Here is a 23,027-nt window from a genome sequence, read left to right as displayed (position 1 = left end):
GGATTTAGTGCTGCTGCCTATTACATATTCCTAAGTTTGTGATGCCAGAAAAATGTCTAATTTGAAAACTGTGTTACATAACACAACAGTTAAAACAATGTTAGGATATCTGATAAAAGCATACTCACAGGTTAAAACCAGTCAGTTATACTGAAAAGTAGCTAAGGGTCACACTCCAGAAAGCAGCTTATCTACTACTGTGAAAGCCAGACTACTCTTGAGCTAGGACAAAACAGCATTCTCTACAATTTAAGAGCAAGCTGTGTTATTTCTAGAACACTTAAAGTCCCTGAACTGTCTCATTGTGTGGTCAATCTGTGGCTCTTGTTTTTTTGGGTATTTATGTGCAAGCATGCTGAATTCTAGTTTACCATCTGTAGACCATGTGGACAATAGGCAAAGCAACAACTTCTGGAGTTCAGATGCTACCTGTTGTGGTTTCTTCACATTCCCTTGGCAGGGAAATGTCCTCTTCCTTTCTTGCCTCTTTGGTGACTAAGAGGTAAAAATCAACGTCTGTGGCAATGGCTGAATTCACTGTCCCCAACAAATGTGCATTTGTGCTGTACAGGGAGAACCTACGGAGAAGTAGGAATTGTCACGTCCCATTTCTGTACTAAGGAGTGTCTGGGATGAGAGAGCTGAAGTATAACATAATAGAGAAGATTACCAGAGGAAAGTATCTGTCTTCACTTACTGGTGTTTATCCCAGAATGAGCACTTAAAGATGATTAATTTGCATTGCTGTACTAAATGTATGTAGCAGACAGGTGTGAGTAAAAAAAACTCTGCATGGAAAAATACTTCTGCTCAGATGTTTGAAAATGCTGTCCTGAGGGCACTTCTTGATTGTTGGCATGTTTGTTCCTGTATGCATGAGTCAATGAGAACTTAGTTTGATTTGTTGCCTTTCAGAACATCAAGTCATGACAAGGGGAGAAAAAATAGTCACTATCAGTGTATTCCAAGGGCAGTTGACCAGATTGGTCATGGAATCGTCAGTCTCAGAATGCAGGGCACATAAACTGGATTGCTTGGAGTAAACTGCTTTCAGGGGGAGGTTTGCTCTGGACAGTATCCAAAGGTCTCTTTCCAATAAATAATCTTGTGGTGTGTTTGTAGGCTGATGATCCCTTAGTCTCTTGTTAATTTTGTTTAGGGCAGCTGGTTGTCCTGCAGCTTTCTCCAATATACTACTCTGTAACTTCTGTTGTTGGCCTTGTGTTTCCATGCAGCAGCACTTGATGATGTGGCAGTTGCAGTGTTTTTCTAGAGTAATTGTGTCCAGGTAAATTTGAGACTCCTGGGAGGTCCATTGCTTCTGTGCTTCTGGAATAAAGTGTGCTGCTGTAAATCAAGGCTGGTACAGCCACTTCCTGTAGCAGTGTTTTCTGAATGGACTGCTGGTCTCCTTACAGCTCTCTGCCAGGACATGAACAGCTGGGGTCCTTTGTGGTGCTCTGAGGACGCAAGAGTCTCTATCCTGCCATCTCCCATACACACATCATGTGTCTAAAATAGTCATATTCTGGGGGTTTTTTTCTGTGTGGGAGTCCTGACCGGTGACACATCTTTGTTTCACTTATTTCTGCTTTTATCTTCAGTGTGCTGTCCTTTGAGATGCTGCTCTGTGCTAATCAGTGTGGCAGCTGCTACTTGTGCTTCTGATACAACTACTGTGTCCAGTTACTCTTAAAAAAATCCCGACCAAAAAAAAGAAGCAGTATTATTTTTAAGAGGCCTCCAGCATTTAATTACTAGGCTTGCATAACACACAAACAGAGGCTTGTTAGCTAGGGCTTGTTTATTGAAGCTTACTCCTTCATAGCTTAGCAACATCAGGAGAAGAATAGGAACTGAGATTTTTTTTTTTTTTTGCAATAAAGCAGGATTTTTTTTTTTTTTTCCTAAGCAAATTAGATTTGCAGCATCAAAAAGCAGGAAGAGTATAAAATAAATGCTAATGCCATGTCGTAAGACTTTCTACTAGGAGCTTTTGCAACTTGTTCCTGCCAATTTATAGTGTATCTCTGCTGTTTTCTTAGCCTACATGGGGAGAAGATCAAAAGCCAGATCTCTGCCTATGAGCAGATCTAAGGTATAACTGTATCAACATTAAAGAAATATTTTAGAAAGGTGTAATGCTTTATAACAAGAACAGTGAAACCCACTTAATTTCATGTCATTTGATAAAGAGTGAGTTTTTCTTTAGAAATTGCTCTAGACAGTAGTCTTGTAGGCTGGGTTTACAAATAAGAGTAGCTTGTTAGGAACCTTTGACAATTTTATTAATCATTCTATTGTCACAGAGAGAATTTATTTGTTTTATTACCTTGTCCTACTCATACTTTAGGCATAGTTTGCATGCCAGTGCATTGGAGTGGCCCATTCTTTAGGCTTGTGGGGCAGGGTTTTAATCTGGTCTTTGGGTACTTGTGAGACACTTTACCTGCATGCTACCCTGATGTCACCAATGTCATGGATGGGTGACTGTGCTGCTTCTCTCTGCAGATCTGACTGGTTGCCTGGCACTTCGTCTGTGGCAAGCAGGACAATGGCTGCCAGCAAGAGCAAGAACCAGAGTTCCTTGGCCCTCCATAAAGTCATTATGGTTGGCAGTGGAGGTGTGGGCAAATCTGCACTCACACTTCAGTTTATGTATGATGAGGTAAGTAACTTTTGTTCAGCTTCTCCAACGCACTGGTACATATGGCTTGCTAAGCTTTTTTTTTTTTTTTTTTTTTTTTTTTTTGTGGGATGGGAACTAAATGTGGTGAGCAAAAGACCTGATGACCCAACTGGCTGGAGCAGGATGTAGAAAGCTGGGAGATGTGCCCTCTGGAAACATCTCTGGCTAAAGGTGACAAAATTGATGCTTATTTGTGAAAGAACGGTCTACATTCATAATGTACAGGTGCTTGTGTACAGAAACTGTTACTGCTTGGAGTTGAACTTTAATTTTGTAATTTAGGTCAGTTAAGGCTGAAGTCAGAAGTAAACACTCTAGCTCATTCTGAGGTGATGAAGTAGGCATGTTCATAGCATGAATTCTTCCATACTGGTATACAGGAAGCTGGATTAGGCAGCCCACACTAATATGTGAAAGAATACATGATCATGTAGTTCAAAAGTTAGCATTTATCTATAGGGTGTCCACACATACTATAGTAATGTAAATATCTGAACAGGTGATGTCATTAATGAAAGCCAGCCAGTTTAACTGGGCTTAATTGTTGTGTTCTGAGGCTGAGAGGCTCTTTACCTCTCTACTTCTCTGGATGTGTGCTGTTGAACTGGCAGTGGCTTTGTGGATCTGCTCAATACTGAATGAGCTAAAGTATATGCCTGTGTAATTATGGAGCAGGCTTTCGTGTTCAGCAGCTGGATGCTCTCATCTACACCTGTTAGAAGTTCAGATACCTGTACCTGAAGTATTTTCAAATGCATTTTCTTAAAGTGGGAGATCTAGATAATGCCAGCAGATTGCTGGTAACTTATACTGCGACTCTGTTCTTAAATTGTACTGAAGTTACTGAACCGTGTTTTGTGTAGCAAAGCTTGACTAGGCAAATTGTTTCTTTGAAGTATTAAGGGCTTAAATAATTTGCTTTTAATAGTAAAACTAAAAAAAGAGAAGTGGTGTAACTTAGTGGCTGACTGAATTATGAGAAGGTTTTGGGGAATTTAAATGTCACTGAAGTGAAAGAAGGAAGATGGACAAATACTGAGACTGTTTGACAGTAATTCTAAACACTAATCCCTCTCTTGGCAGTTTGTAGAAGACTATGAACCTACCAAGGCTGACAGCTACAGAAAGAAAGTAGTTCTGGATGGTGAAGAAGTTCAGATAGACATTCTGGACACAGCAGGACAGGAGGATTATGCAGCTATCAGAGATAACTATTTCCGCAGCGGGGAAGGGTTTCTTCTTGTCTTTTCAATAACAGAGCATGAATCCTTCACAGCAACAGCGGAGTTTCGGTGAGTAGTTTCTCTCCTAGGCAGGGGAAGTTATCCAGTTCCTGTGTTGCTCTGACAACTCTTCCTGAAAGCTACAGCTCTTTATTCTTTGTCTGGTACCATTTGATCAATAAAAGTGACACCTGACCATTTTTCTCTCAGTAACTGATAACCTAAACCACAGTATTCAGCCTCTGGCTTTAGTTGTCTTCATGCCTGCAACTTAGGAGTACATTATGCCAGCAGCAACTTCAGGCAAGTAACAGATTCTTGGGCTCTTAAAACAGGCATATTCCAGCCAATTTTCAGTCTTAATGGATGTGAAGTTTAATTATCTTAGAACAGTACTTCTGGAATTAAATCTGTCTTTTGGCCAGGTTTCAGATACAGTATTGCTTACTGCTAGAAGCAGGTGCTCTAAGGAAAGGAAGGATTAGCCTCCACTCTCAGGTATGGATTGGTGCCAAACAAGGATTGGCAGCCAAGCATTGCTATTGTATTCCTAGAAAGACACACAGTAGTAGTAAGCACTTCCATTTTTCTTCTTGATATAAAGATTGGCACCAGACTGACCACAGAAACTGCTTGTGTAGTGTGGGGGGTAAATAGAAAAGGATTTAAACCACTGCTCTGGTTTTAGAATCCATGTAGCCACACTCTTCAGGGCAAGTGTTCTAACTCTTTTTGATAATACCTGTTGCCTCAGTAGAAGGTAAACTGGAGATTGCCTAGAACAGCTGTATTACTTGAAGGAAACTTCCCAAAGCATAGGGGAAGTTTAGGAGTTCCTTAAGCTTGTCAGAATTAAAGCTCTTTATCAGTCTGCCTTATGTTCCCTTTGCTTCAATTGTGCAAGGTTAACAGATACTAACTAGTAATGGAAGTGCTGTAGCTGAGGACACTTATTTCTAGGTTTTTCTTAAAGCTAAGGCACTCTAAAACTTTGGTCCAGGTTCTTTACAACCCATGCTGTTCCAACAGCAGTGGAAGACCACAAAATCTTTTACAATAAAGATACTGTTCCTTTGTCACATAATACTTATGTGACTTTGTTCTGCTTCAGAAGGCTGGCAGTCATGGGACACACAAGCAGACCTCAGTTTGCTCTGAAAGAAGCCAACAGTTCAACTGTTACAGGACTGCAAAACTGAGTACTAGGACTCTTAGAAACGTAAGATGAAGGAAAAGGTCAGGTAACACTCAAAGAACACAAAGAAAATGAGAGACAAGTGGAACCACTTGGTTTTGGCTCATGTGCCTAAGTGAAACAGAATGTTAATCCCAAGGTTTAAGGCTTTGAATGAAAAAAGAGTAGGAGTATTTATCTTGGCAGTTTGGTTTTTTGTCAGACTCCTGTAACTAAGTTAATAGTGTCTTGGTTCAAGATTCCAGCACAGCAAAACAATGAAAAAGCAATGCTAGCCCTGAAGATGAAGGGCCTAAGAGCTTTGATGATGCGGAATCTCCTACTTTTCAGAAGTAAAACAAAGAGTGAAATTAGTTAAATGGAATATTTAGGCTGACATGCAAGAACCAGCTCCTTGGTTCAGGAAGGAGTGTGGAATGGCTAGTATGAGTCACTGGTATCCCAGGCCAAACTGCAGATTGGTATTATTGATCCTTTACGTGCCAGAATTCTAATGCTATGAAAAAGTTTAATAGTGAACAAACTATAGGCTTGTCTTTAAACCCTAGCTTTCCTGCTGATGCTGTGCATTCAGTGTTTGCTTTCAGTGCCTCTGTAATCTGAAAATGTGTGAAGGTACAGTTAAATGCAACAGCAGATTGTCTGCTTCAGTGTTAATGCTATTTTAGAATCTCACATACTCTCCATACATTGTTATTTTGTAGATGGAAAATGCAGGCATCTGAAGTAGTGTGGTAACTCAGGGAAATGAGAGGGTGTAGCACTGTGCTCATGCCTCGTTCAGCTCTTCTTCATAACAAGATGAAGCAATCTGGAAATAGAGTGGTAGAGTTCTTCCAGCATCCTAGATGGACAACAGCATGTGTCAGTCTGGTTTCAGCTTGTGTTTTACCCCAGTAACAGCATAGACTGAGAACATGCAACATCACTCCATCTCCTTTCCTGGGCGCCGGTACATCCTCTTAGCATGACAGGCTAATGCTGACAGTTTGAGTACCTTCCTGGAGTCTTTGAAGGAGGAAGGTTGCTAGCATTTTAGTTCAGAATCGTGTAGTAACTCTCTCCTTTGGGTCAAGTTTAGGTAACCATTAGGAATGATCTCTGCCAGCTACTCAGGTTGTTTGCAACCTACTGACTACTGGCAAAGACTTGATGTTGCCCAGACCTATACTGAGATGTGATGCAGACTGTGAATTAAAGATGGTGACTGAATGCCAAGGTGGAACTTGGCAAACATGGCACTTGTACTCTTTTCCTCATTCAAACGTGAACTCCTGCTGCCAGTTGCTCTTCTGCCTTACTCTTCTCTCCTAGAGCCTGATTACTCATTAACTAAATGATAAAACTGCCTTCCTGGAAGTGTGAGGCTTTCAGTAGTGTAAAGCCTTAGCATTACTACGCTAATCTTGGAATAATTCTAAAGCATGCGTCCAACTGTTGTGAAACACCCAGTTGTAAACACTAATAATGTGCAGACCACTTGATCCACTCCACATAAGTGTGGGAGTTTTGTTGCTGCTACTAACACAGATATTTTTATTTTGAATACCTAATGCATTAGGGAGCAGATCCTGCGTGTGAAGGCTGAAGAGGATAAAATCCCTTTACTGGTAGTGGGAAACAAATCTGACCTGGAGGAGCGCAGACAAGTGCCTGTAGAAGAGGCTCGAAGTAAGGCAGAAGAATGGGGGGTACAGTACGTAGAAACCTCTGCCAAAACTAGAGCAAATGTAGATAAGGTAAGAGAAATGATATCTGCTCAATTAGATCAATGCTCCTTATGTTTAGTAGCTGACTCTCGCTGGGGCAAAAGCAAGTCCAGGGTTTTTATTAAAAAAAAAAAAACCAAACCAAATGAACTTACTGGAACATATACACTTAAGCACATACCTACCTTGGGGAACCTGAGATCTGGAACAAGTTGATGCTATTGTCTTGTTTTAACTGTTTTTATCTGAACTAATAGCTTTTCAATAGTACTTTGGGTAGATGGTTCTAAGGATTCCATAAGTATGTTAATTTGTTTGTAGGGTGTGTCCTTAAAACACCAATAAATAACAAGATATGGACACTTAGCACATGTTCTCCCTTTCCTATAAGGCTAGATGTGTCATGTGGTTAATCTTAAACATTTTATTCTTGTTTTCTGCCAAGGCTACTTTGAATTGTGAGAAGAACTTTTTTGTGTCCCTGTCCTTGGTGGTATAGAACAGTTATTCTCATGGTATTTTACTGCTGGTTTCTTGCATAAACAGTGGTGATGGGATATTCTAGAAGATAAATGAATTATGACTTTGAAGTGTTTGTCCTGTATAGAGGACAAAACCATTTCAATCATCCCTTTATTTTGTTAGTAGTGAGGACTTCTTGAAGAAAAGTGTGCCTTTTTACTTCACCAATTCACAGAAGATGATCTGAAATTACTGTTTGCACCCTAAGGGCTCCAAATGTGTCTTACTAATACGCATCTGTTTAAAGTTTACAAATTTTGAGCAGTTTTCTCTTTGGATAAAGAACACTTGCAGCTAGCTGTACTCTTAAGTTCTTCTTGACAGCTTCCTGTTCTTCTGTATTAGTTCACTAGTGGAAATGCAGTTGGTGCACAAGTTACTGGCAGGAACTCGTTCTCTCATCAGAACTGCAGTATATGGAACTCCTGAACTGAGACCTTTTGGTTTAAAAGGCGTGGCATAATTTCAGTTCGGTAAAGAACCATTCTGACTTTCAGAATGTTACCAGAAAGCCAGCATTAGTTGCATAAACTGGGTGATGTGGTGAATAGTGAACATGAATGTTTAGACTTGCTTTAATCTAAAAGCATTGCATATTACTAATGAATGGCTAGCCTGTTCTATATTTAGACTAGTTTTCTGATCAGTTGGGTTTAACAGCAGTGGAGCTGTGTGTGGAGTGTACTAGTATGGTGATCTAGATTTGCTGTTACAGGTCTTCACTGGCTAGCTTGTGTGGCATACTGGTTATCTCTGTATAAGCACTGATTGGTGCATTGAACGACAAGATATTTCTCTTTGTGGTGATTGTGTGTTAATACTGTGGCAGAATTAAAAAAAAAAAATTAAGAGGGTTCGTTTTGAATTATAAACTAATCTACTTTTGGTCAGTAGCATGGTCTTGTTTCCAAGTATCAAAGGCTTGAGTGTTCCTCATTTGGAAAAAAACACACTCTAGTTCTACAGAGTGATGCTAAACTCTTGTTCTGTAATCCTAAAAATAATTTTAAGTAATAACTTTTTAAAAATAATCCTAAAAATAAATACTCAGTAACTGTACAGCAAAAGAGCTCTTGCATCTTAAGTGGTATGTACCTAGATATCACTAATACAGTGGTGAAATTGCCTAAATTTTGGACAAAAAAGAGAGATACATGAAAGGATGCATTACTTTCTCTGAATTTTTCTTATAACATAGTTTTGAGAATTTTTTGTGCCCTGTCACTTGAATGCTGCACCATCATAATTATAAACCAAGCAGGGGAGTAACTATATGGAAAGGACTGGACCAACTGCTTTCCATAGTTAACAGCAGTGGAAATGTTTGCAAGGTACCAACAAATGCTCATGTGAGCTCTGAATGATACTTTTGTGCAAGAATGGTACTCAATAAAAAGCTGTTAAAACAGGGCTGTATAATTTTTTTGATAGCCAGGTAAGATTGTGCAGCTTTTTGTCACTGCTTGACACTAAATAATTCTGATGTTGAGTTTGTCACAGGAATCTTTGTCTCGACTTAGTTGTGCTGAGTACAGTGTGGTTCTATGTCTTTATTTGCTGCTGAATACAGTAGTTTTTATCTGATTTCTTGTGGCTGTTCTTGTTTAATCTTGCTTTATTTTTCCCTCCTAGGTATTCTTTGATTTAATGAGAGAAATAAGAGCAAAGAAAATGTCAGAAAACAAAGACAAGAATGGCAAGAAGAGCGGCAAGAACAAGAAAAGCTTTAAAGAAAGATGTTGCTTACTGTGATGCTTTGGAACTGTAAATATCTATCTACAGGTGGCATGGATAAAATACCACTAAGGATATAGGGCTGGATTCATGAAAGGAAGTCTGTATTGACTCCCTTACCTTTTGCTTTGCATATCACACCTTCAAAATGTGAAAACAACTTTGCAACCATTTCCAGTATCCAACAAAACCTTTGCCTCCTTAAACTGAAATGGGCTTCATCTTCCAACTTTCAAAACTAGAAATAGTTTCAAAACTACAATCCTTCTACTTGGTTACACAACGTACTTTTGTATTAACTCCTTCTAATGTTTCTCCGTGTTTCTCTTGAACCTCTATTGGCCTTAACAAGCACAGCTGTTCAGGTTCAAACACTTTTTCCCGCTGTTGCTGCCCTCCTTGATGGTGCAAACTGCAGAAAGGCTAGATGACACCTAGTAAAGGGTTTGAGTCTCCATCTTCTCTTAGTTGTCACTGATATTTCTTACACTGAAATCTGCTGACTTCCTCCCCACACTCCATGTAAGAAATAGCAACTGACAGTTGAGAGTCAACTTAAAACAAACTTTCTTCTGTGTTCTGTTTAGTCAATACAGCATTCATGAATCAAGCCTATGGACTCAATTCAGACTTATTTAGGAAACGCAAAAATTGATATTTAAATACAGGCTAGATGCATTCCCTGCTGGGGTCTGTCTTCTCATCCTTAAATTAGTGGTTTGGGGTGAGAAAATGACTGCAAGCCTTTTTTTCAAAAGGAATAGTATTATCACCATCTCCCTGAAATGTTGTCTGGGGTTTCTTCCATGTATTGTGTCTCGACTCAATTACACTCTACATCTATCATCCTTCTCTTCCCTTGTACTGGAATAGTGGAAATAGGTGTTGATTTAATCAGTTATGTTTATATTGGAACACTTGTGATGATAGTGTTGGAAAGTGAGAACATCTGCATCTGTCTCCTGTCTTGCTGAAGATGAAAATGTTCAATAAGGGTGGGTCCCATCACACAATCATGACCTGAATTGGTGAGGCATATATGCTACCTCTCAATGATTAGTTGTCTAGTGCGCTGTACGATGTCAAAAAGGAAATGAAGTCAAGCAGTTGCCACATCTCTTACTCACTGTTGGTTTTATATGTACTGTTTCTGATGCACAGCAACCTAGCACATGATGAGTTTTGCTGTCAGTTATGCAGTGGTGATCGTGTCTGTTCAACAAAAAACAGTCTAAAAGGGGAAAAGTCAGTACTTAGCAGGTTCTGTTGTCAGCTGAATGAAATTAACTTTCTGATGCAGTTTAAATTAAGTGCAGTTGCCAAAAATCACTTCTGTCACTGTGGAAAAAAAACTCTATTCTGGTTGTGGAGTTTGTCAATGAATTGTGGCTATCTTCTGCCTCCATTGAATAGAGGAACTTGGAGAGTAGTTGTATCTTGTTGGTAGCTGGATGCTTAAAACACAGTTGCTTGGTAAAGGTAATCTAAGTGGTTGTTCGATGAAGCTCACTGCAGCACTAAATTAACTAATGGTGTTTCTTCCTGAGATGGAGTAGTGAATACTGTTCAGTACTTAGTGTTGTAATTTGAGGTTGAAAAATATTTTTTCACATGTACTAGATTGCTTTTGTGCATTCCATCTCTGAACATTGAAAAAAGTAAGATGTATTCATATCAGCACCTCTGTTGACCTGAGGTTTCACAGGGACTTACCACAAACTCATTGTCTTCCATAACTAGTTCGTCTTGTCAGGCAACTCACTGGATTGGGGAAACTGTACTAAATAAAAGGTGCTGTAATCTTCATTCTTGTCAAATTAAATTCCTTCTTTGTTACTCTTATCTTGTATGGGCAGAAAGAATTGCTGGAATTGCTTCTCTGTGGACAGTGTAATTAATTGTGAAGTTGGCTTTGTAATACCCAATAGTATTTTGAAGCAGAGGCTGGAAGCCTGCTGACTTACAAAACTTGTCACTTGAGATGCGTCACCTGTGTCTAAAGCCTAAGCACCTAATAGGACACCGGAAGCTGTAATACATCTAACAAAGTTTCCTCTTGAACTTCCAGGGATAAAGGTCCATTTCTGACTGTATATTGTGCATAAAGCAAATGAATGTCCTCTTCTGGAGGAAGGCAGCTCAGTTGAGTTTGGTTTTAGTTGAGACTTAAAGGTTAAGTCCTTAATTAACCCTAAAGGATAAACAACAGTTGAGTTCACATTACAAGCTTATCTAGGTCAAGCCCCTCCAAGGCAGGTTGTAAAATGTGTCTAACAAAACTGAACAGACTGTCCTTGCTGTATGAATAATGAATTCAGCAAAGCTCACAAGGAGCAGCTCAGCTGTATTGGCTCAAGAGATCTGCATGCCTTGACCTTTGATCTCTAGTCTTAAACTACCTGACAGTATTTGATAGGACAGATGAATTTCTTCTCAGAACAGCGTGTTCTTACAGTCCATGTGCTGTTTTCACTCAGGTTATTTTTTTCTCCAGCTGATAAAGCTGTGCCACTGAGGTGGACTTGCTTGGAAGAAGGTGCTTGCTGCTTCGTGGCTTGATGCTGCATCTCTTCAGTGTTCTGTTCTTGTCACCTGCTCCAAAAAGACTGGGCCTGGAGACTGAATAAAGCAGCTTTTCAGTGTTCCTCTTCTGTACTTGTGACAAACTCAGTCTAACTTGCCAGTTACAGCTGAAAACACAATAAAGCAGCTACCTTGCCTACTTTGGAACAGTGGGCAGCAAGCTTTCTGACTTGTACCAGGAAGGCAATAAAACTGGTCTCCTGGACTGGAATCCTGTTGCCTCCACCTCATGGTGGAAGTGCCTGAATGTATGCCCTTCTGAACTGGGGCAATATGATTTGGGGATTCTTGAGTGGCTTCCAGGTGTACTTCACTGGACATCAACAGACATCAGCATCAGGTGGGTTGAATGGAATGAATATAACATGGTACAGCTTCCTGTGAGCAGTGTGAATGGAGCTTTGAGTAACGGGACCAGGTACCTCAAATAAGGGATGACTTTGGCAGCAGGGGCTGTGTGGTTGCCTGCCGGCCCTGCTCTGTAGCTGAGGAAACTGAAAGCTGAATTGAAGCTGACGTATTCTATCAGCCTTTGCATGTTGGGTAATTAAAAACCAAGACTTCTCTTTGTTGGTATAATGTCTTAAATCATTCTGGAGCATGGCTGTAGGCAGGTAACTGGATATTTGCAGCTGGAGGTCATGCAAGACTTGACTATGCACTTGCACTTAAACATTCAAGTATTATTCTTGCGCAATGGCTTAACATGAAGTCAGGGAACTGTTTACTGCTACGTGCAATCTTCCATATGTGGCTTAGCTTCAATTGCTCCTGTTTTCCTTCTGGTTTGAGCAGAGCAAACAAGCCCCTGTTATAACAAGGGCTAAGTCATTATATGAAGAAAAGCAGGTTAAACTCCAGGAATGCAAAGGCAGATTTGACTCTTGTAGAGGAGCATCTCTCCAGGTGGGAGTACAGATGCAGCATGAAATGTGTTTTCAATGACTTGTGCCATATGCGTTCTTACACAGACTGATACACCTCTACTGCAATTTCTAGGAGAACACTTGACTTGATGGAGGAGAAAGACTTATACACATATTTACTGGGCATTAAACTTTAGTAAGATGTTAATAACCATCTGAGGTTCCAGTTGAGTCCTGTCTGGCTTAAGTGTAATGCTCAAGAATACTTCAGGTCTAAGGCACAAAACTACAATTTGGAATGCAGTAAGAGGTATGTAGGGGGAAAATATATCTAACTGAATGCTCACCCAGATATTTTTTTAAAGCTTTCCAAATCATTCACCCAGTTCTTAGGCCTGACAGGTCTATCAATTCTTGCTCAAAAAGAGGATACTGTTACCAGTTCAGCTGAGAGCTTTTGTAGACAGAAACTTTCCTTAATTACTATAAGCATATGTTGCAGTGTTCACCTCCTGATGACTTTATGGTTGGGAGAAGGAGGGAAGAGGAACAAAAAAAAAAAAGTTATGATTTTCACCGTAATCTCCACACTTCATGGAAATGGCAGGTGTTCCTCTTGGGAGGGGAAGGTGTTATCTCTAACACCAAGTGAGAGGTTTAGTGTAAGAGGAAGTGATTGTGAAATGCAAGACTTAATGAAACTGCCTCTAAACTATATATGCTATACTATATAATGTAAATTCTTATTTTTTTCCTTACATAGCTTCAGAGCTTTGTCTCTAACTTGCACAAACATTTTTAATGTCTGTAAAACTGGTCACTTTTCATTATCATGCTAATACAACTGATTTGTATTACTATTGATAATAAAAAGAAAAAAAAAAAGAGCTTCATATTTGTTTGTTATTGATTTTTACAGCATTCTAAAAGCATGCCTAATCCCCAAATTCTTGAATGACCCAGCCACTGATTTTCAATATCTATAACTAACCTTTCTATCAAATGTGTAACAAGGTTTTACTGCACACTATGGGAGGGGAGGAAGTGGAGACTGAGACGCTCATTACTGGCTTTCTGGAAATGATACGTGTGCTTTTCAGGACTGAATTGACATAGTAGTTTAGTTCATTCACAGGTAATTTTTCCAGACTTTAATTGGATCAGACAGCTTTGTATCTACTATATAAATGACAGAGTTGTTTTGTCTTTTCTTCAGACAGTCTTGTGCCTTTGAATAACAGAATAAGCATCACTGTGTGGAAAAACTAGTCCTTAGTCTTTTGAGTGTGCCAGACTCCGTTCTCTGTCTAGGTTTGTGGTGAATGAACTGGAGGAGAGAAGCTGAGATGCTTCTGAGGCAGGATGGCTCAGGACAGACTCACTGCTCTCTAATGCCACTTAATTTGGAGTGGCAGAGCAATGGGATTCACAGTAAACTTTCAAGCAGTTTCTGCCACCGTTGCTGTACAAGTTGGAAGTGGAACATTCTCTAGCTGATGAGTTCTGGCCAAGGACTACAGCAATCTACATAATCTTGTTTACACTGTGCTTGCCTGGTGTTTGCCCTGTGTTTCTGATTGCCACGGTGGTTTATGTTTCTCTTCTTCCCAGTGAAGTAATTTTTAAAATATTCTGTGGCAGAGAAAGGGTGGCACGGAAAGTGTCGTGTAGGAGGCAGGAAATGGTTCTGAGCACAGCTGTGTTACACAGCTGTACCCAAAGCCCAGACTGGCACCTTTTCCTTCGGATGGTCTGCAGGTGCTTGTGAGGAGCAGGCTTGCCTTTGGTTGGCAGCAGGATGAAACAGGAGGATGATGACTCGTGCAAAGCTGGGCTTCTGCCTTTGTGTTTGCCTCTATTCTGCCTCAACCAGAACATTTTAATGTGGTTCTGTGAACTAGGTGCTGACAATTCCTGGGATGGTACAGGCACCTCTTCCTGAGAACTGCTGGCTCCATCTTGTGGATTTAGGAGTTCGAAGCTCTGCTGTGGAGAGGGGCTGTTCAGCATGCTCAGACGAGCAGACAAGTTACTGCTATTTATCTGCCACCTGAATTACATGTAGAAATCCACACTAGCTAGATTCTTCTGGTTTTGTTGCTTGGACGTATTATTCTCTCATGTGGTATGAGACTTTGTTCTAAAATTAAATTTTCCTTTTGCATGCAAATGCTAATGTTAAATCTTGCCTAAACATTCTTCTGTGCAGCAGAACACCCAATTTCTCATGAGGATGGTGGATTTACGTTTTCTCTGGCATTAAACCAGTTTGCTTTGCAAGTGTAAGTTTGTTCTGCTTGCTGAGCACTATTTTGCATGCCTGAAAGAATACTTATTGTTCCCTGAGAGCGTGTACTAGTTCACTAAATGTTTTGTTTCTAAGGGTAACTAAAGATGCTGGGCTTTCTTTGAAATAAAGCCTTAATTTGGGGGTGGGGCAGAGAATATTCAATTTAATGTTTTTTTCCTGGCCCTTGGTTTTTCCTCCCCCAAACAACTCAGTGTCTGTTACGGGAATAGGTTCTTCTGGGGATATAGCAGCAAATGGCCCCTTAAGCATTGTAACTCCAAAGGGAACTAAAAAGTTGAGGTGAGACTGGGAGCACATGCTCTGCACTTGCCTTCCTGATAGAGCTGATTAATATCCAGAGTTTACAGTAGGTTCCCTTCAATGAGCTTTGTTACTTGGCTTTGAGGCAGAATCATGTTTTTGATATAATCAGAGTTTACAGGGTTTGTTTTTAAAGCCTAGCGTTTGGGGTATTGGAGACTTTATGCACGTTGGCTTCATAGGCCAAATACCTGAATTCAAGGACAAACTTGTGCACACTTGTAGCACTGAGAGACAAGGAAACTTACTCTCTACTGTTTAATATTGCTCTGTTTTTATTTTAAAAAGGAAAACACATACAACAAACTGAACCTGCTGTTTGGATGAGTGTTTCAACCTGTGGTCTGTAAGAGTGCTCTGTAACATGATTACTCTCCCCACAAAATGATGGCATTAACAATTCTATACCTGTAAACAAGGAAAACAACTGTGGACTGTGGGAAGGAGTAATTATCTGAAAAAATAGCCAAATTCTTCCTTGCTTCCAAATGAAAACCATCATGGCGACATTGCAGTTTTACTCCTAGAAATTTGGCTCTTCAGTTTTAAAAAGTCTGCAGAGAACCGGTGAGAGATGGTCCTGGTCAGACACAGACCTTCCTGACAGAAGTGTCCTTTCCTTTCCCAGAATGACAGGCTTCAGAAATCAGGAACTAAAACTGCTTCTTGCTTGGGAGCTGGTGTTATGAAAACCCAAACCTATTAAGTTGCTGAAAAAAAATGCCTGCAGGATGGACTTGGTGTTTGGTTTTAATTTTCTAGTTTGTGCCCTGTCATGGGTGTGAAAGAACATCTTTCACTCAGGGGTCTCTGTTTCCATTTCTCTACAGACTGCTTGAGGAGTTCAGAGGGTTTCCTAGGTCTGCTTGGGTTCAGGCAGCTTAATAAAACACGAGCCCTTCTTTTCCTTTCACTCCTGGTGACTGCACCCCAATTAGTGCTGAGCAGTGCCACAGTGTGTGACAGGTACTTGCACCCCCAGCTATGGTTGGCTGCCTCATTCCAGCTCTGAAGACTGCAGGACAGCAGAATGAATCACGCTATGGGAAGAACAACTGCTCACAGAAGGATTATGAGCACTAGGAGAGCTGGACGCTTCAGACTTTGCTAATGAAAGCTGCTTCCTACCTGAAGAACAGCAGCAGAACATGTGATTCACCTACTTCTGCAGCCAGGTTAGAGCTTTCTAATATGGTGCCCTGAGTAAATCTGCTTGAATGGTGACAGTAGTGCACCAAACACTTGTGGAGCAGAGGGTAACACTGTGCCTGCTTGAGTTGTTTTGATTTGCTGTTTTTCCCCCCTTTCCCTCCCTGAACAGTACGGAGGGAGGAGGGCAGGCAGCGCTTCTCCTGCGTGGGAATAATGGCCGCATTTGCAGCTTTGCCTCAGGAGCTTGAAAAACCATAAGTCAGGCCTCCAAAACTGCATTTGGTTTAGAAATAATGAGGTGCTTTAGAAAATGATCTTGGAGTTCTCTTTCACAGTCTTTTTGTTTCCAAGCATTTTGAGTACCCTTGCTTTATGTTTGCAAGATTTCTTTCTTCAATGATGGCAGAAGTACTTTTTTTCAATGAAATTTAAGAAGTTCTTATGCTTGCTGATTCCAACACCTGGGGCATAAATTTTAAAATACTGTAGCATTTGGAGAGAAGAGGAGGCCGGACATGCAAACCACCCAACTTTAAGCCCCATTATGCTGGGTCACCATCCTTTGCAGTAGGAATCTGAAGGATTGCAAAAGCCGGAACATAAGGATCCCCTGTTGGTGGTCCCAGTATCTGTCTTGGCAGCTTGCCAGGAGCCCAAGGGATGCACTTAATTTTCTTTATTCATTAGCATATTTTTAATCAAATCCATCAAACCACAATGTTTCCACATGTCTCTCCCATGGCAGATGAACAAAAATAGGTCAGTGCCCAGATGTACCTTTAACACACTGGAGCTCACTCCCCTTCTATAGTTGCAGTTGGAGGACAGCAAATGACTTGTACTCTGCACCTGGTGAAAACTTGTGATGAAGATTTCGCTTCTCTCCTGGAAGAGGTGAACACATGGAGTTTGTCCATGACACAAACTGCTTTCCATCCGCTGCCCAGTCAGAGGGCAGGAAGAGCTGTGTGAATCCTCTCCAACTTGAAACTAAGTTTACAGCATTTGTTTAATAGTGAATAATCAAGCAGGTGCAATGTCCAGGGCTGAATTCCCTGGCCCTAATGAAGTTCCAAGACTGCTTACACCTAGTTTAATAACAGGCTTTTTACATTCTTGTCACCTGTAACCTACCTTCATATACCTCATGCTGCCAACCCATCTCTAGCCAGGCAAGGAAAATGTTGCAGTGTTGAGATCATGTTCACACTTGCAGCTGAGACGTGTCTTGCCTTGTTTCTTATCTCTGAATTGTTCATAACAAGAGCTAAGTAAAAATTACTCTTCATGTTTTTTACATGAGCTTTCAAAGTTGGTTCTGGGTGGGGTGAATATTGCATCAACACCAAGTTAAAACTTATCTTTTGTTCTTCTTTTTTGGAAAGAAATAAGGATATAGATTCCAGGGAAATAGTCTTCCCTATGAGACATAAATCGGGTAAAGTCAAAAGTATTAAATAGGTTTGGAGTTTTTGAAGTGCAAGTCTATGACAAAGGGATGTGTGCTTTACTTTGTTTTCTTTCTTTTTTCTTAAAATCCTTTCCCAGGACTTCAAATTAAAAAAAAAAAAAAGAAAAAGAAAAAGAAAAAGAAAAAAGAAATTGATGAACACATATCCTAAATGTAGAAATTGCAATGGACTTGTAGCCTGTTCCTAGCTGCAGAAAAGCTAGGGAAGTGAAAGGTGAAAAGCTCTGCAGCCCCACCTCTCCCGGTAACCCCTTCCTGCTGACAGCACCATCACCCCAGACAGGCTGCAGCAAGTGACGCATGCACAGGGGAAACTCTGCTGCTGGCAGAGTCTTCCTTTCAGTCATCACAAGCTCCTTTGTGGTTCCTCTTGTTTTTGGGAAATAACCAAGGGGTGAGGGTAGGAAAGGTGTCTTAGCAAGACTGTTAATTGTTTTGACTTCCCAGTTAAAGGAGCTGGGCACTTCCTGCTGGGAAGGCCTTTTGCATGTGTTTGTGTCAGAAGCCCAAAAACAGAGTATAACCTCTAAAGGCTGGAAGTCCATAGTGAGAAGATGAAGTTTTCTCTGATGTGCACCAGGGGGTCTCTGCTAAATAACAAAACATCCCAGTCATGGGGCAGGGGAGCTGTTTATTCCTTGTTGCATGCCTGTAGCCATTCACAGCAGCAGTCCCATGTTATGGGCAAATATTCTATAATGTATTGTTCTATTCATTCAGCTCTTCCACTTCTACTCTAAGTACTGTCTTCCTTGACAGCCACCAACCACTTGGTTACTTTCAATTCTTAATACAGACAGATATATTACAGATGGTTTGCCTTGTCTAAATCCCCCCTTACTTACCCCTTTTATTGTCCTTTGACCATTACTGTTAACAAAGCTCTGCCTTGCTACCTAGACAGAAAATAAGCTCCAGCAGGACTAATTTTGCTGCAGGCTTAATCCTGCAAGTTTGTGCCTTGTCACTTTGAGAGGGAAGAGAGTCACTTGGCACATTTACCTCACAATTGCTTTGCTCTCCTGTAGCGCCTGTTTTGTGGGCAGACCTGGGTCTGTATAGAATTCATCGTGCAGTTGTTTGGACTCTGGGGGTGCTGCTTCTGCTCTTGCTTTGTGGAGTGATAGCATGGCAACGACAGAGATGTTTTAGATTGGGGGAAGCAGGCTTGGAAAAGGTCTTGAGCATCACTGGGGTGTGTTGCAATCCCAGTTCTTGGCAGCCACCACAAATCTTTTCCTTTTGAAGCGATGTTTCCATGCTTTACCTCAAAATGGCAGCCACCAAAACCAAGAGGTTGCTCCTCTGCCCGAGCAAGCCATGGGCAACACAGCCTCTCAAATCCACCTCGCTTGGGGGCTGAGAATCCCTTGGGCTTCACAATTTAGGATCTCTCTTGGCTTTTTTCCAGGAACACAGCGTGGGTCCGTTCATGCAAGGGAAAGGCAGGATGGTTGGCAGCGCAGCAGTGTTTTGTATACACTGTGCTCGGCGCTCAAAAGGCTAGTGCCGAACATGGGGAATTTCACATGGCTCAATTCCCTTCTGCCCCGGGGAATGCGTATGTCTCCTCTCCCAGCAGAGTGCGCTTGCCACGGTGCGCTTGGTGCCAGGGAGGGGACTGCCTCCCTCCTCTTAAAGCTGGTCTCACATGAGTTAGCCAGTTCCAAATGTTTTGGCTAGCAGGGTGGGAAGAAGGGAGGCCTGGGCTTGTGGCTCTCTGAGCTGTCTATTTACAGAGTTGCGGGTTTCTGCTCCCTTTGGTCACGCACTGACTCAGCTGGAGGCTTGGCGAGCGCTCCTGTCCCTGCACCGCCCCATGGCCTGCTCTTTCTGAGAAGACCTGAGCCGCCTCTCATGCTCCCTGGGACTCCTGTCAGGCAGAAAAGGAGACTGAGCCCAGCTCCTCTTCATGAACCATTGGACTACTGACTAAATTAAGGTATGAATAAAAATAGCCTACTCCCATATCCTCCACCCACCTTGAGCTCTTTCAGAAACAGCAAAGAAAAAAAAAATATATATTTATTGCTGCATTTTTGGACACCTGATCTGGAAGGTGGGCAGACTCAAAACACCTGCTGCATTGAGTCCTTAGGGAAGAAATTCAGAGATGTTCATCTAGTAATTGCAAGGGACTGTAGTCTGAGATGGATGCTGCAGGCTTTACAAGGTTTGGAGGCCTTTGGTTTGCCAGTAAAGCCAGCGACAGGCACCTGGGCATCTTAAATATATCATCTTGGAAGTCACTACCACATCAGATTTTTCAAGGTTTCTTTGCATTGTGCTATGACCCAAGTGATTTTAACATAGAAAGTCAATAATTGGGGGTGGGAATTTAGCATCAGTTAAAACTACACATTTCACAAATTTGAAGTTGCTCTAGTAGAAATTGAATAGTTGTCTTCTGTCTCTTTGAACTTTGTCCTGACCTGCATGCAAAACGTGATTTGTACTGGGAGTGACAGGGATTGGACAACCAACAAAGGTTTCCCCAAAGTGAAATCTGTGCAACAGCCTTATTTCTCATGATATTTGCTCCAGTAGTTCACCAGGCTGTGGTCAATTTACTTAGTTGCTGTCCAGGAAATATTGGTAAATAGCATGAAATCATACTGATGATATTAAACAAAAGCACCTTTCCAGTGTGACTGCACACCATTGGCAGCTCGAGTGCACATTTTGTGGTGGGGGAAATGCCCATGACCCGAGGAACACCTGAAGCTGAATGAAGCAAGGGCCCTCAGAAATGCAATCTGAGCCATCAGACCTAATGCTCAGTTTTCATGTCATTATGAAGAAACTACATTTAACACATACACAACAATATACAGGGGTAATGTAATGCCTAAATGACTGGTTATCTTAAATTTTCTCTAACTCTGACATCTGGAAAAAGCTGTGGCTCTACAAAATACCATCAATTGCTAATTCTTTATACAGTTCTAGCACCTCTCACCCTGAAGGACCAGACCCCTTGAACTCTGGCCTGTGACAACCTTCCCATTCGCCCCGAAAGACCACAGTAATTGAGGTCCTCTTAGAGAAGTCCAGCTGTGTGATAGCAGCTGCTGCCTTATGCTCCCCTACAGGGAAAGTGGGGCCTGTTGTGGGGTGTGATGGGACCAACTGGATGCAGAACTTGCATTTTCTCTCAGTGCCCTTCACTGTTCTTGTAGAGGTGGCCCTGCAGAAGAGGGTCCCAAAGGATGCAGCATCTGATGGAGTGAAAATCTGTGCACAGTTCAGAGCAAGTACCAGTTTACAATAACCTCTAGTAAAGAGGAATTGTGTAGAATAGAACAACTAATTGGGTCTGTGTCAGGGTGCTTTAGTACCAACGATAAAATTTGGCCAAAGAAACGAAGCTCACACCTTTCAGTTGCACACAAATAAACCAATATTTCCTAGGGATCTTTCACAACCAGTATTGGTGAGGATTTATCACACATAATGTCCAAACCTGAATGCACCTGGCCCCAGTATGGGATCCTTTGTGATTGTTTTTTGGGGTTTGGGTGGTTTTTTTAATATTCCATTTTCAGCTGGAAATTACTGATGTGACCAAAGTCCGATTCCTTTCAGCAGTTTCTCCCTTCCTCCCCCCACCTTTTCGCACTCCCTGAGGTCTGACCATCTGGAAATCCTCCTCCACCTCTTCATCATGTGTGAATTTCCACCTAGGGCTGAAAGTGTCACTGTACTAAAGTGTGATGCATTAACACATTGAGGCAGAAAGCAGAGGGGAGTTGGGGATTATAACACTTCATGACCCACTCCGCAGTCGCTCTATGATTTAATCATCTTTATCAGCTTGTATCCTTTTCTTTGTATCCCATATTTTCCCTGTATCCTTTATTAAAAAATTTCCATAATTAAAAAAACCCCAACGCTCTACATAAACACGTAGAGTGCAGAATCTTCTATTGAGACTAGGATCGACTGAAAAAGGCAAATGTCTCAAGGAAAACACGCCTCACTCGAGCAATCTGGGGAACCTAGATCCTTCTTTCACAATGAAGCTGAATAGTTATCCATATCTCCTACTGCGAACTTGGGTTTCTTCCTCCCAACTCTCATGCATATGATCTGAAAAATATATATGTGTATCTAAAATATAAGTAGTAATAACATTATCTTGTACAGAAATGAAACAAACTCTGCAAACCAGATGCCACGCTGGTTTATACTTTTGGTAGAGTGGAATGGAAAATTCAGTAGTTTGGAAGTCAGTTAGCTGCCTAGCCTTCTTCTAACTAAATACTGAGGGTTATTATGCTTCAACTAAATATATATATGTATTTTGTGGCTTGGTTGCTGTAATCATCTTGGATGTAATAATGTTACTAGCCTCAGGGCTATATTTATTAAGATTTTAATTTAAAATCTTTCTGTCCTTCAGCATTTAAACAGAGGAAAACCCCATGTGGAGTAGCCAAAAAGAAAAAAAAAAGTTCATCCTTTTCTTTTTCATGCATTCCCCTCCCCTAGGCTCTCTCTCTCATCTTTTAAGCAAAAAAACCCTAGAACAACACTCTTTCCTGCTGCAGCTCTGCACCCTGCTAACACTTCAGTACCTGTGTAGGTTTGTTAGACCCAATGTCTGCTTAGCATGATCCGTGTGCTTCTGCTCTTGCCATCTCTGAAGCGGTGGTTTGTTTTCTTATCCTGGTGTAATAGTATCGGTACATTTCACAGTAATATTTCCACATATTATAATTTATTCTTAATCATGTTCTTGGTAAGTATCTCAACCACAGCTGTAAACACTGAGGGGGCAAGATTATTACTCAGAAATGGCAAAGGGCTGTGGAGAAGTTTTAAGGTTATTCTTTGTTAATAAGCTCCCCCACTTCTGAGGAGATCATGGCAGGGAAATAACAGAACAAGAAGACCTGCTTGTAGCCTGGAGAGTGAAAAAGCTGTCACAGTGTAAGTGCTTTTTCACGTTTTGGAAGAAATGGCAGAGGTTAGCACCCAAGCCGCAATAGAGTTTGCAGCCCATTTTGTTTTAATCCCACAGCATACTCAGGCACTGACTTATGACTGATAGATACTGAGCAGGGCAGAAGGTGATTCAGAAATTTTTGTTAATAACCTTCTCCTGTGACTTTGCGCGGTAGCACAGGCCCTTGCTTGGAGTCAATGTCCTTGCAGAAACGCGGTGGGTGAGGCAGTGTGAACGTTCTGGCTAGAGGCCTGCAGTGACTAAATAGCACTGGGCAGATGAGGGTGAGTTGTGGGGGGTGGGGTAAATCTCAGCTGGGGTAAA

At 41.3% G+C, this 23,027-nt stretch overlaps 1 protein-coding gene across 2 annotated transcripts in view; it reads left to right on the top strand.

The window, feature by feature from the left end:
- The window catches only part of RALB (RAS like proto-oncogene B), a 45,382-nt gene extending 34,504 nt beyond the window's left edge, over positions 1-10,878 (top strand). For both annotated transcript variants that reach the window (XM_040069436.2, XM_040069435.2), the window contains exons 2-5: positions 2,512-2,668; positions 3,773-3,981; positions 6,669-6,846; positions 8,971-10,878. In XM_040069436.2, the coding sequence (XP_039925370.1) occupies positions 2,555-2,668; positions 3,773-3,981; positions 6,669-6,846; positions 8,971-9,090 (621 nt within the window). In that variant the 5' untranslated portion in view covers positions 2,512-2,554 and the 3' untranslated portion in view covers positions 9,091-10,878. The remainder of the gene's footprint in view (positions 1-2,511; positions 2,669-3,772; positions 3,982-6,668; positions 6,847-8,970) is intronic.
- Positions 10,879-23,027: the final 12,149 nt, after the last annotated feature.

This window comes from Hirundo rustica, chromosome 7 (assembly GCF_015227805.2).
Source record: "Hirundo rustica isolate bHirRus1 chromosome 7, bHirRus1.pri.v3, whole genome shotgun sequence".
Classification (NCBI taxonomy): Eukaryota; Metazoa; Chordata; class Aves; order Passeriformes; family Hirundinidae; genus Hirundo; species Hirundo rustica.
The sequence above is the reverse complement of the archived record's forward strand: the minus strand, read 5'-3'. Positions and strand labels throughout refer to the sequence as shown.